This window comes from Gymnoscopelus microlampas (genome assembly GCF_963454915.1).
Source record: "Gymnoscopelus microlampas genome assembly, chromosome: 2".
NCBI classification, from domain to species: Eukaryota; Metazoa; Chordata; class Actinopteri; order Myctophiformes; family Myctophidae; genus Gymnoscopelus; species Gymnoscopelus microlampas.
The window spans coordinates 18,838,002-18,853,022 of record NC_139939.1 but is presented as its reverse complement, the minus strand read 5'-3'; the positions used below and the strand labels follow the sequence as shown (position 1 = coordinate 18,853,022).

Below are 15,021 nucleotides of genomic sequence, written 5' to 3'. Positions count from 1 at the left end.
AATGCTTCAGGGCAATTCTTTGCCATTTACTACACCATGGCATTCAATTGGTCAATTAGTAATTGGTAGTAAATTAGTAATTTCTAATTAGTAAAATAATTAACTTATTGAAGGGAAAGTCAATTGAGGTGCAAATATACACATGCATGCACACACAAGTATGCATATGGGTATCCATTAGTAAATCTGCATTGTATTGATCAATGAAAGTCCGGACACCTCTCTGCATAGACATATTTTTTTTATTTACCTGGTGAAACATAATCTCTGGTCAGTCTCTGTGCTGGGCTAACACATGCCCTAAGCCTCAGTCAGCACTCTCTGACATATCTCATGTTAACTGGCCCATTCTAGATTATGAATCATAGAGTAATGTACGACAAAAATACAACGCACTAAAAACAATGTGTACCTGATGAAACAGAATCTCTGCTCGGTCTCTTTGCAGGCTCCAAGCCTCAGCACTTCTACAAAAGAATGAGCAACATTAGCAAAACTAGTTTGCTGTAGCTAACCATAATACCATTCTATGACAAAATAACTAATTGAAAACATGTACAACCAATCACTAATTTATGAAGTTATATTTAGCATGTCCATACCGACTAGTAATCATCACATTATTATTACATAATAATACAGACTATCATAGAAATATCACATGCTGAGGAAGAAGTCTTACCTCGGGCATATCTAATGCTAACTGCACCCTTCTAACATGGATGCCAATAGTTACCCATGAGGCGATGCCCGCCGCTAACCAATGAGAATTGCCCTTACTTGGGGAGCAAGTGGAACCCAATAAAACTCGGCACATGCACGCCACATTGCTAAATGTAAAAATCTCTCCCAATAAATGTCCACATGATGTTTGACATTTTGCCCTTGAAAGCTATCTCTTGTTTTTACAATCAAATAAAGGCTAAATCTGTTTTAATATGAAGTTCACAGCCTGTGTCCTAGATTTCATCCGAGACAGTGCACTTCATTAGCTTGATGTGAACAGCCCTGTTAATTTTAGATTGTGTTTACACCAAGACCTTTAAGCTCTGCCAGCTCATATATTTAAGCAATAAGGACATAGAGGTAGTGATGAAGAGTTGATCCTGAAAGATTCGAGTGATTGTGTGCTGAAGTTTGAGCTTAATGCTCCAAGGAGTTGAAGTTATAGAACGGACTCTTTTCTCCTAACGTTTACAGTTACACTTTATTATTTGTAAGTATATGTAGGGCTATTCTGGTAGTGGTCCCGTAAAAAATTGGACACCCAATAAATAGGCAAAATGATTGCAGGCGTGAAACTCATTACTTATCTAACGTTACTGCATTTAATACTATCTTGGATCTAGCTGTCACTAGTTGTGACATTATAAGCTAGAGATTATAAGCTATATTTTCACATTCTTTATTCTTTATAGAACCACTCTAATGACTGACTAATATTTTGTCATTTATTTTTTGGAAAAAACACTTCCCATTGACCTGTCAGCATAATATGAGACAGAGTTTGACAGCTGATTCGCACACCATGGCTGACACTGGCAATATTTTAATGATTTAAATAAAATAAAACAAATCTTTAAAGTTATTGCGTCTCCTCATCCCCACTAGCGCCAAGGGAAACGGCCTGAAAGTTTAGCACACTGATTCTGCTAGCTTAATAGCACAGCAGGATATCTGTGCATACTTTAGGTGAACAGCCATCGCACTAATCCATCACACTAGCCAGGAAGAGTGCACAGGACATCATAAAATGGTTTCATTCATACAGTATATCGTTTTTCTACAGTGAATCAGAATTCGACACTTTATTGACTATGTGAAATTTGAAACACTGTTGCAGGACTGCAGTTACACAGTAAAACCCTCAGTGTTCATTTATCCATTTGTGACTCAGAGAGTGTACAAATGTAACCACATGGACCCCCATTTGGTTCCATTTGTACAATCTTTGAGTTAAACGAACACTATGGATTTTATAGTTTACTGTCAGGTGGCTGGCTAAAGGTTTCAGTTGAGAAGAAGCCTCCAGCCAGTTACTTTTGGTCGTTAGAGTTTGACGGTTTTGCATGTCAGTGCAATTAAAGTGTAGAACTTTAATTAGAAACGACCATCTTGATATTGAGCGGGGAAACAAAGTGTTGAAAATGACATTTGAAATGAAACTACAACTGCCAATCACAAGGTAGGTAATGTTTCATTTTTTTAATTTAACAAATCTTACTGAACCATTTTCAGAAATGTATATATAGTATTAGACAGCCATTAACTAAGAATGTATGGATAACTGGACTAGGTAGATACATTGACAAGATGGCCCATATTGGCCTATATTGACTCTATAGCCTCATGATGTGTATTAATGTCCCAGGCATAAATAACAACATCAAAGTATCATTGCGCAAGTTGCTGAACCCCTCACTGCAATTCCCTCTGTATAAGTTAATTTGTTAAATGCCCATTATTTGAAAAGATAAAACAGCCTGTTAGAACAATACATAGAGCGATGATTTCAGTATTAACAAATGTATCCCTGTCAATAGTGCCTGCGTTGTGCATTGGTAAAAATACACAGCGGGAAATACTAAGTATAGCTCTTGTGTCATTGTTTGGAGTTAACTCTGATATAGACTATAAGCCTGTTAAACTCTGTCCATTCCCAAAGTTCCAGATAGTTACCCCCACTAAGACTACAAACTCAACACTTATAAACCCCTCAGTGACAGTTCTTTATTCAGCCATGGAAAAACACCCTGCTTCATGCGAAATGTTTCAAGGTTCCAACTAAAGAGATAAAAAGCAGTTGGTGTGTTCTTACGATCCAGACCTGTGACTGTGGGTCACAGTATCATAAGATAAGTTTTAAGATTATTTGAATTGCTATGTCTTACATACAAGTATATGAGAGTAAAGCTGTTTGTTTTGGTTCCTCACACATCTGTGCAGCAATAATGAACAGTTACAAATAAATAAAGATAAAGGAAGAAAGAAAGATGAAAACTAGTAAAGTAGTTCTTCAAAGAAGTTTGGAGATCTGATCTTTCTTAATAGAAGTTCAGTATGGCTATAATTCCTGAAAAATCTGATATATTGCTTATGGATTGCTGCACCGGCTAAAGGTTTTTGTTCCAATCAAGCAGTTATAAGTAGCTGGAAACAAAAATAAATAATAATAAAAAATGAACTGTGCTCATATCAAACAGATGCAGGAAAGATTAATTGGTTATCACTACATTTTTCATCAAACTTTGCTCCAACTTTCTGTTATTTCCACACCAGGTAGATGAGAAGGACTACACTGCGTGCACAGCCATCATGTGCGTTCAAGTGACTGTCACAAAAAGCATGAGAGCAGGTTCACTCTCACAAATCCAGTCCAGAGGCTTCAGTTCATTTAAAGCTGCAATCCATTACTTTCTAATTCTATGTGATTGGAACCCGGCTATCCCACATGAGAAATCACACTTCTACCCTTACTTGGTCGGGGGAGATATTGCCCTATAAACTTCAGGCAGTACTACTTGTCAACTAGACGGTGTCCTACCAGGGTCTAAATTCCTCAGTGCAAGAGTAGGGACACCACCTTCAACTACTGCAGATGTGCTAGTTATTGTCTTAATATACTCTATCATACAGATTGGTTAAAATAATGTGCTATTCATTCAAATAAGTTCCTAAAAGCAGCTATAATTACATTTTCTATAGCGCAAGAATAATGAAAGCCAAAAATTCCGCTTTAGAAGACTTGTGCTCTTATTTCTCATTATTCCTCTGCTGTTCTGTATTTTCAGCAGGATTTATCATCTCTGAGCACACAGCAGGGGGCAGGGACTGGACATAAAATGTTGCGTTGCCATTAAAGTGACCCTACAGAGGTCTCTGGCTGGTGCCATGGAACTGTCAGCCATTTAACATCAAGATTAGCCCCAGTTGCTGCCTCGTGTCAACACTGCAATGAACACATGCGGGGGCTCCAAAACCACAGCGAGGGGGAGGGGGACACCTCGGGGAGGTGTCACAGTAAATAAATATACAATTTCTGTAAGGGAATGGGTTATAAAAAAATCATCTCTACTACAAATAGTCCTGCGTGTACAGTAAGACCACTGCTGCATTGCTGTGGCGCAGCGAGCTGTCACTGAAGAGATGGATACCATCTAGCCCCAGGGGCAGTTAGCGCATTATGCTAATGTCACAAGCGCCCTTCTAATGGTATTTCCAAATACATTTCATAAGAGGCGACAGGCACGTTGAGCATTGTTTATTCACCACCCCGCACCCCACCCTTTCATACCACCGCCATGCCTGCATGGCTAAACTTTTGGCCTCCGTGTAGCAGTGGGATTACATACCACCTGTGTCTCTATCTCTGAAATAACAAATACAAAATGTTGGGGAATATATTTTTCTTGGCCTAGTTCACACAAACACTGTGCTTTTCGAACAGGGCCCCCCCCCGCTGTGGCAGAGCTGTTAAGTCGACTCGCTAATCAATGGTCAATCGTCTACACACGACCACTGCCCAGGCGAGAGCTATTAGCATGTGAGGCATGGGAAAGTCCTGCTGGTCGTACCAGCAAGAGAGGCTTCACACCTTTTATTTCCTGCAGGAGAAATAACTTTGGCCATCTAGAAACACAAGGTAAAGGCAGGTAGATAGATCATTTTAGAAATGTTGATAGATGGCTACCTCCATGTTTCATCTTAATTTCACCAAACAACTTGTTGGTAGGCCAACTCAGTGTCATAGCAATGTGTTATGTCACATCCTAAATGACTTTGAGAGTAATGGTCTCAAATGGGAATTCAGAAAAACAAGAATTTACAACTTTGGCAAAGGCTCATATTTAACTGCCTAATAACAGTTGACATTTCCCTAAGTTGTAAATTCTTGTTTTTCAGAATTCTCATGTGAGAACATTACTCTTAAAGTCATTTAGGATGTGACATAACACATTTCTATGACACTGAGTTGGCCTACCAAGTACCAACACTGTTACACTGTATGCAACCAGACGATCAGAGATAGACATCTACTGATGCGTCTGGTGAAATCTAAATTCAACGAATGAATGAGCTAAAACTGAGTGGAAACCATTCAGAAATTGAAAACAATTCAACAGCATCACAGAACGCAAAGGCTTTAGGGTAGTCCTTCATATTGTGATGGTATTAGGATTGCTTTTCAAAGCAGTCGGCCTAGGTTTGTCAGAGCTGGATTTGTCCGCTATTCAAGCCCATACACTGAATTTAGATTTCCAAAGACGTATCTGTGATCGTCTGGCTACGCGAGACTACACAGTACAGTGTTCATTTTGTGTTGGGTTGTAGCCCTGTTGGCAGCTGTGCTGTAGGAATGGCAATGTCAGTTGGCATATATGCATACAGTAAAAACTACCGGCTGAATTGCCACCTTCATTGCCACTTTCATGTCCACCAAAGACCCCTGCTGGTTTAGGTGACCCCATGGCCTTTCCTCTAACTAATACCTCAGTGGATAATCTGGGTATGAATATACGATATAATTAAATACATTCTGCCACCAATAATCTTTTTTTTTTTTTTTTTCATTTTTAAACAAAAAATCAGCCCCACTAGTTGAGAGCATTTCTTTTTTTTGTCAGGGGCCAAGTGCAGAGAAAGATTGACAGTTGCAGAATCAGTGTCCAATGCACTGTACCCATGTATGTTGCCGAAGCTAATTTCCAACACCAGTCCCCTGATGGGCATCACAGATGAGTTCAAGCAATCATTCAAATTGCAGCAGTGTCCGATGTACTGTACACTTGTATATAGCCAAAGCTAATTTCCAACACCAGTCGCTGATGGGAATCACAGATGAGTTCAAGCAATCATGAAAATGACATGTTAAAGTTTAACATCTTAAAATCAGTGCATTTCCGTTTGCCTTTCTATGGGCTGGGGCAGCGCCTGTTAGTGGGTGGGTGTTGAACAGTTTGATGTTGTAGGGTGGAGGTGCTATGTCCTCCCGTTGGGGAATTCTGGAATTGACATAATGACTAAATTGCGACTAATGACAAAAAAATAGCGGAAATAAATAATTGCCTATTACTAATAGGGAATTATTTATTTCCGCTTTTTCTCCCAATGTAGTCATTATGGCTGTTAGTGCCTATGTTATTAAATTACAAAAACAGAGCGCAAAACATTTTTGCATGAACTAAAGAACACAAATAATTAGTTAGTAAGTAGAAAATTAGTTAGTAGTTATAGTTTGTGTCATGATTACATTTCTGGCCACATTTTAACCACCTGTTGAAAACATTTTCATATCCTGAATCTGCATTAAACTTGCAGGTAGGGAACATCAGAGGGTTAGGGTTAGTTTCTTCCTAACACTTCGGATGTGTCAGTGTAGCCTGCCCTACAATAAGCATTTCAAAGAAAGACAACAGGAAATGCTAAACTCTATGCTAAACCGCTTGACTACAAAAGCCACCATTTACCATCAGCGCTAGAAGAAAGAACCATTTGCCTTCTTAAGATTATGTGTTCTAAATGTGTCCTTTTCAGCACTACTATCCACATGACAGACACACTAACCACACACCTTCCACAAAGCAGGTGAGAAAGAGAGGTGACTTGAATGTAAACACTCCTGTCAGACAGCAGACCAATAGGGATTTACCTTTCCTGTGGCATTTTTCACAGATCGGTGCTATCGAAGAGCTGCAAGGAGAGTTTGACAAGTTGACTCGCCCCTGACCTTGAAGCAAGTAGGTTGGATAAGATAATAAGATAGATAATAAGATAAATAGATAGATAAATAGATTTTTTTTACACACTCAAGAGCTAATACTACGGATTTTGCTGTGCACTGGCCATCACAGAGCCCTGTCAGAGGTCAGAGGCAACTTCCCCTCCAATGACAAGCTGCCAGAGTGATATAAAGGCGGCAGCTGGGGGAGAGAGAGGGATGATAAAGAGAACAAAATGGAGAAAAAAAACTAAAAACAAACAGAGGATGGCAAAGGTGAAACCCCTAATGATCCAAACATCTTAATAACGCTTCACTAATACTTTTACCCACAAACCTGGAGTGCAATCTATCACAGTCACTGAACCTAAAATGCCATGCTAATAGTAGGATAGGTGGAAACACTGCTGCTAGAAGACTGGTGCTCTGTCTGCATGTCATTGTCTTGTTGTATTCAGAGCGGGGTTGAGTTATTTGTGTTTTAATCTGCATATAAATTGCACACAAGAGAAAAATAGAGTAGTATCCACTTATCTATTTTGATGATAGTTTTGGTGATAGTTTAAACATTTGACACTTTTTCCTCAAAATGTGCAAAATAATAATAATTAAACTTTTTCAAAAAGAAATTGAACATTTTTGGAAATATTTGGGGTTGGCGTTAGTAAAATAGAAAATCTACAAGCTCAAAATGCGTTGTGATGAAAGATCTGCAATTTTAGCTTGACATTAGACTAAAATGTGCTTAAGTGTTTACTGGTTAACTGAACTGAAGTCTTGTTTGGAGGGACACACTCTTGTAGCTGTTTTAAATATTTGATCAAGTAAAAGTGAAGAACTTAAGAACCTGACTGGTTGAAAAGACCCCAACAGGTGCTGAGTCGCCAGGCAGAATTACACCAGACCTCTAACCCAAAGAGAACACAGCGCCATCACACAGGATCAAATTGTACAAACGGCGAACGTTTCGTAATAAATATTTGGGTTAACACTTTGAGGGAGGTTTCATACAAATTAATTGCATGAAAGGTTTAGCTGTCCGTGCTAATAATTAAGCCCATACTCATAGCATAACATTAGCAATTCTTCTATATAAATTATAGAGGTTGTCAGATATAGCCTATTGGATTGACCTATATCTCAGGCGATATATTGGAACGGCAATATGGCAGTTTATAATTTTTTTTCCCAATAATTATTATGGCCTGGTATCAAAGGCGCCAGCTTCTAGATTGGGTTTGTCTGTATCTCGACTTCTCGGTCCCCTCAAAAGTACACCACATGTAACTCAGCTGACGCTGCTACACCAATCGCAGCTCAACTTACGCTACTAATCAACGTTAGAACACAAAGCTCACGCTAGCACACCTTTGGTGATATGTAGACGTTCAAGATATATGGATATCACAAAGTCCAATGTAAAAAGATGCAGGAGAGCAATTCTACCATTACATTAAGATTGAAGAAATGTTTTCAACTGATATTTTAATGGAATACTTCACCCCAAAAGGACTCCCCCCCCCCCCCCCTCCCGTATGCGTAACTCACTCTGTGAAGCCTTGAATTCATGGAAAACTTTTGTTTGTATTGCATTCCTTCACTGTGTTTTAGAAGGTGTTTTGGTAGAACTGACGATACGACTGGATACAAGGCACGTGGACTATATTGTGATTGGTTGAGTGAGTTGTTTGAGAGTGTATTAACACATTTTTGATATAGTTTGTTTGTTGCTGTTCATCTATTACCTTCAATTCATCAAGTATTTTCTTTGTTGCTTTGAGACACAAACAAAAGATCTCCATGAATTGAAGGTTTCACAGGGTGAGTAATTGATCGAAAGAAAAAAACTTTTTTTTTGCTGTGAAGTTTTCTTTTAAGACATAAGCTATTATTGCGATTAATCCAGTTAGCCAGATAACAGATATTTATTTTAGCTAACTGTCTCAACTCTCAAAGCCTTTTCAAATGCACAGGTAAGCCATGCCATTATTACGCTGTGTTTTTGTTTTTTTTGTTTGTTTCAAAATAGATAAATATGCATATTGTTGACAAAGGTGTAAATTATCTGATGTAATAAAAAATAACTCACATGCCTTTTGTTTTGCATGCGTAGAAAATAACGTTTCAAGCACTACCCTTAAATAGTCAGCGTTAAGTGTTGTGACATAAGATCAACACATCAATAAAAAGAGGAGATTGACTTTTCTTTTTAAACAATTACAAAGTGATTTCGGTTCATGTGCGTATTGTGTACCATCCTATCTCATCTAACAGCTATTAATTTTTCAGCAAAGTTCTATTTTATTTTTCCTTTGGGGGTGTTATTTGCACAACTAATACAACTTAGCAATTTCAATGTAACTGTTAAATATTTCATAATGTAAGTGGCATAATAGTAACACAGTAATTACAAAGTAATTTCATAGAAGTATTTAAAATGATTTAAATCGGCAACTTGCACCATATGCCCTAAGTCAACTTTTTAGATATAGATCTTTACACACTTGGCATGGTGTCAAATAAAGTGGCCCAGAGCTACAGTAATAAATCATGTAGACTTGATACTGACAGATCCCAAAACATAATAAAAATGGCTGGACGTCATGTGGGGATACATGTATGTACATAAACTGTTAATGTGTTAAAATAGAAATGGCGGACTGCAAAACCATAAATGGGCCGCTCTAACCTTTCACTTTCTAGCTCAGCAGACTACCCACATGGCGCCCACCAGCACACATTTGTGCAAATGCAACCTAAAAATTCTATGATCATTTGTTTAATAAATCCAGAGCAAACCTCTGATGGAAAAAATGGTGAGTACTATTTTAAGACAAGAATCCAGTAAAGGCAATACATTAGTCTTTTTCTGTTAAATCCGACAGTCAGGAAAAACATCTGCCCCCATTGTGTGGATTACATGTCTAGTTTAAAGCAAAATCATTTTAATTGAATCAATTATTATGTTAAAGAAATTTGTGATGATAATACTGATGTAGGCCTGTTAAAGAGCAGCATACAGCAGGGTTTTGCTGTGGTGCTTTTGACCTGATATAACGTAACACATTGCTACATAACATTTGCAGCAGCTTAGCTCAATTATGGTAAAGCTGTCATATATACATGTGATAGGCCTATGTTTTCTTGACTAGGTTAATGTTTATGTACAGTGACGTGGACAGATTAACAAACTATAAATAAGGATCTCAATTTAGCATTAGTCTTATTTTAATTCTTGTTGCAAGATACATCACCTCGCTATTTCACCTACATTTCCATAAATGTAGTTGAGGTATCCAATGATACCTCATGAAAAATACTCTAAAACTAAGTTATTTATCTATAGCCACTTAGCCAGCATAAAGGTGTCAGTACTATTAAATCACACATTTGTAACTACCTCTTAAATATATTAATCTAATTCATTTTAAATCTTCATAATAGAATTATAGAATATATATATATATATATATATATATATATATATATATATATATATATATATATATATATATATATATATATATATATATACACACACACACACACACACAATCTATTGTAGCACTTTAAATTCACCCTACTGTTTACATAACAAATTATTATATATTAAGCTAGTGCCATTTATTATTCTTACATGAATGGGATCGTTTTAAAAGTAAGGAATTCATAACCCAATCAAAGGAAGATGTAAGACTTAAAAACAGTCATACACAGAGTAATCAATTTGTAGTCAAATCTCAACAGATCTCATCAAAAATAATGATAAATGAATAATTAATCAATTTAAGTCTTCCTCAGTTCTATAAAGTATGGTTTGAATCCGACCCGAGGCCCTTCGCTGCATGTCATTCCCTCTAGCTCTCCCGGCTTTGCTGTCTCTCTACTCTGTCACTGTCACTATCAAAATAAAGGAGAAAATGCTGAAAGAATATCTTTAAAGAATATATATTTCCTCAATACTAAAAAACATGTTGCTTGGCTAAAGGGGGATTTCGTTTCATCACATTCATTTAATCAAATGAGACAATTGCAGTTACAGTACGTCATGATATCTAGTCTTTATTTAAGACTTTGTTTAACAATTAAAAATAATGGTTTACAAGATCTACGTGATTATGTAGTGATTGTCAGAAAATGCCAGCCAACTTATATTAACTACAGCCACATACAGAAGTTTTATCAAATGTATTGATTTATTTCATCTTCAAGGTTTACACCTTCGCCTATTTATTTTCTTACTTCTAATGCAAACAACATGGTGTCTTTTGTAATAGAGTGTCTTAACAAATTATTTTAAAATAAAGTTAAAGTTAACTTTAAACATGTTATATAGAGAGGACACATGGGTCTACAGCTATTTCAGGGAAGTGTAAAATTAACAGCAATTTAAGCTTGCACTTAACCTATGAAATTATTTCTTCTGAGTCTGCATTTTAAATTAGTCCTCACATTATTTAAAATAAATACATAAAACCTTCTGTGAACTGATTATGCTACTGTTGGTTTATACTACATTTTATATTGAACTTTTCAGTGCCAGGCTTCATAGATTCAGCAGAATCTCACTGCTTCATGGGAAACACACTATGGGGGCAAAATTCAATAAATTCACTTTTTTGGGCAGAATCACAGTGGGTGATTCCATCTGGACCATCCATCTTTTACAGCCAACAATGAAGCATTCCAACATGAAGTTTTTTCTTCTCCAAAGCGGAGGATATTCTGACATAACTCATCTTCTGCAGTCACTTTCACGCCAACAGAGCTACTTATGGCAAGATATATACTCATAAATACCATCTCCTAAATCCTCCTTGAACAAATGCATTTTTCATGCAGCCACATTGCGGAATGGATACAGCTCCTATATACAGCACTCCTACTATATACTGTATATTGGTGGAAGATTTCCCCTTACCTCTGCATAAGTTCATTGGATGCCTTCGGGGGGTATCCTTCATGTCCTTTCCCAAGCATTTTCGCTTGCCTGTTCTTGAGACTTTCGTAGTAGAGTGCCTGGATATTGCTCTGGTCCCAGGCCTGTTGCATGACAAAAACAAACCTTCTAGCACCACCTGCAGCACGACACTACTTTCTCACTGACTCACTCCCCTTGTCCCCAACCCCCCACCCTCTAATAAACCCCCCCCCCTCAAAAATGAACTAGCACAAGTCCAAAGACAGCGAATCCTGATGAGGCAACTTTCTTTTCCCCCCTCTCTCTCTCTCTCTCTGTCTCTCTCTCCTTCTCCTGTGATGACAGAGGTGACAGAGAGGCAGACAGACCAGAGTAGAGAAGCCGGCTGCGGACCACTCTAGCAGGGGGCTCACTCTTTCTACCGCCCCTGATCGACAGCAGCAATGGCATTGGCAGTAAAGCCCCCCTTTTAGCCTCTTCTTTCCCACTCTCTTTCACTCTAACATACGCTCCACGCTGCTTATCTTCTCCTAGCTGTCAAGCAGGAGGAACCCCACACACACACACAAAACAGTTCAGAACTCCTTCAAAGGGAAATGGCCAGGAGGTTGAGTGAAGATTTAGAGGAAATGACAGAAGAGTTAGACTTTGGGGAGGGGGGGAGGAGGGGTTGAGTTGAAAGGCACTGCTGGACCAATTGGGAGCCCCTGCTTAATGGGACGGCATCGCACAGCACAACAACAGGGACAAGAGAGTCCCCTGATTATCACCTCTACAGCGCACGGTCGCACACACATACACGGGCACATGCGCGCACACACAAACACACACACACACACACACACACACAAACAGTAACACACACTCGCGTGCGCGCACACACACACTCACACAAGCTGGCTAGACGTGGGAGCATGGTGGTGTGCTAAGAATGCCATCAGTCACTCTACAGTAGGTGTCGGGATCAATTTAGCTGCTAGAGGAACCGAGGGGCGTCTCCAGTCGCCTGGACACCGTGTCAAGATTATTCGCATTTTGTGGTGGCCTCAACTGTCTGCAGTTTCACATCTGGAAGCCAAAGCGTTACTCGGGACACCTCGCTCTCAGTAATAAATTACCATCAGGGGAAGAATAGCACTGAGTGAGAGTGCATTAGCATGTGTCCCAAGTGAGAGCATGTTACCCAAAGGGGAGAGCTAAGCTCCGGCGGTGAGCCCCTTGATTGGTCGCTTTGTTTGTTTGCGGAACCAGGGAATGGTTATTTGGGAGGATAATATTGTGACTGGCAACGCAGGCTGTTTCCACAGGATTAGTGTGAGGATTTAAGTCTGGGTTTCCTGTGCAGGTTGCCAAATGTACAATGACTGCTTTCACAAGGAGGAGTAACAAGAATATTCTTTCCCCCTTTCTTTACAAAACAAGGAAATGGCAGCACATACAATTTCTTCAAAATACTTTAAGATGATGATGATGATAATAATGTTATAATTTATTAATCCCCAGGGAAGAAATGACCATTGTCACCAGCACATATCACATAGAGACAGAACACTGACTTACACACGTGCTTACTTTGTCCTTTGTAATTTGGATGATAGCATCCAACAAAAATAATGTATGATTGAAACATCAGGAAACGGCCTATGAACACTATAATTAAACTTATGTATGACTGCAGAGTCATGCCTCGGACTCAATCACTCCTATTGTCAAGGGGCAATAAAGTGTTTTATTGTACTCACTGTCTTCCGGGGTAGAGTTGCATTCTGGCTCTACTCATATCTCAGCTGACTCTTGACAAAGGCATATATTGGCTTCCACTCAGCAGCACTGCTGTGGAACCTGGCTGTGACATACGGCCTCGTCGCTACCAGATAGACAGATAAAACAAGATATGATTAGATAATTAATTAAGGTGTCATAGCAGTAACAGCAGTGAGAATGAATAATGGTAGACATGGTCAACATTCTCTCTATCGGCACATGATCTGTTGAAATGATGAATAGCAAGGTTCAAAACGTGTCAAAATCCTTGCTGACAAGTGTAAGAAACTCTCTCATATGTCGTGTGTGTGTGTGTGTGTGTGTGTGTGTGTGTGTGTGTGTGTGTGTGTGTGTGTGTGTGTGTGTGTGTGTGTGTGTGTGTGTGTGTGTGTGTGTGAACAAGTGAGATAGAGACACACACACACACACACACACACACACACACAGAGAGATACTCTGCATAACAATCCCCTCATTTATTTTTGGCCTTGTGAGAAAGTAGATACCACTGTAGTATGAAGTGGTTTCTACGGAGCGTGGCTAGATGGCCGTGTAACACATGGTCATCGTAATCCACCTCTTTTACGCCTATGCATAACATAAAGTGTGTTCATAAATTATGATCATATCTGAGTTATGTACAGGCGTACAATATGTGGCTTACGAAGAAATTGGTTTTGTTCAACAAATCCCCAACAAAATCTAGACGTTCTTCTATCACCATGCTTTGGATACGGACATTTCAGGAGGTCTTTTGCTGTTCCAACGACGGGGTGACATTTTTTCTTTATTCTTGCCTTAAGAGGAAACGTGGCTGAAATTAGAAAAATGAAACACCAGCATTTTCCCCCAGTAAACGAATGTAAAAGTGTAATAATGTGTGTGTTATGTATTCCACAAGGGAAAATAAAGCTACATTATTTATTTTGTTTATGAACAATGTGTCAGAGGTGCTTATTTCTTGCATTTGTCAGAGGATGAAAAATTGAACAATAAAGAAATATTTCAGTGAACCGTAGACAACCATAACATTCTGTTCGACTTGGCATTTACTGAATACCGTGGGTAAGACTGTGTTAAGTGAGGAACAACTCCCTTTCCATGGATCGGTTTTCCACAAACCGCTCTGTGCAGCTGGGAATGTCATTCTGGAGGAGGGCATTCCCATGAACAAGGGAATGTTTATTTTGCTGAGGATTTAAGCTGACATGTGTGAAGTCATTTAATGGGCTTAGTGTGATAATTAAAACCATTCTAATTTTCTACCTTTAGCCTCATTAGGTTAGGCCTTTGTGTTGCGAATTGAGCATGCTATGTGACCCTGTGAGACACACACAGCACAAATACATGCATGAAGACATGTGGCACACACACACTCTGAAGGTCAGACGTGGTTATAACCATAGCATGAGAAAGAGGTATCCATTACAATGGGTCTCTTTTGTTGTGGGCACCCATACACCCCCCACCCCACACTCACACACACACGCACGCACGCACGCACGCACGCACGCACGCACGCACGCACACACACACACACACACACACACACACACACACACACACACACACACACACACACACACACACACACACACACACACACACACACACACAC

The 15,021-nt window shown here is 39.0% G+C and overlaps 1 protein-coding gene across 2 annotated transcripts in view; it reads right to left on the bottom strand.

Moving 5' to 3' along the window:
• rbm20 (RNA binding motif protein 20) overlaps positions 1-11,784 on the bottom strand; it is a 65,480-nt gene extending 53,696 nt beyond the window's left edge. Inside the window, exon 1 of one of the 2 annotated variants that reach the window (XM_084081378.1) lies at positions 11,640-11,784. In XM_084081378.1, coding sequence (XP_083937504.1) covers positions 11,640-11,770 — 131 coding nt within the window. In that variant the 5' untranslated portion in view covers positions 11,771-11,784. Of the gene's footprint in view, positions 1-412; positions 464-11,639 lie in introns of those variants that run through there. The other variant, XM_084081379.1, reaches the window with a different exon arrangement.
• Positions 11,785-15,021: the final 3,237 nt, after the last annotated feature.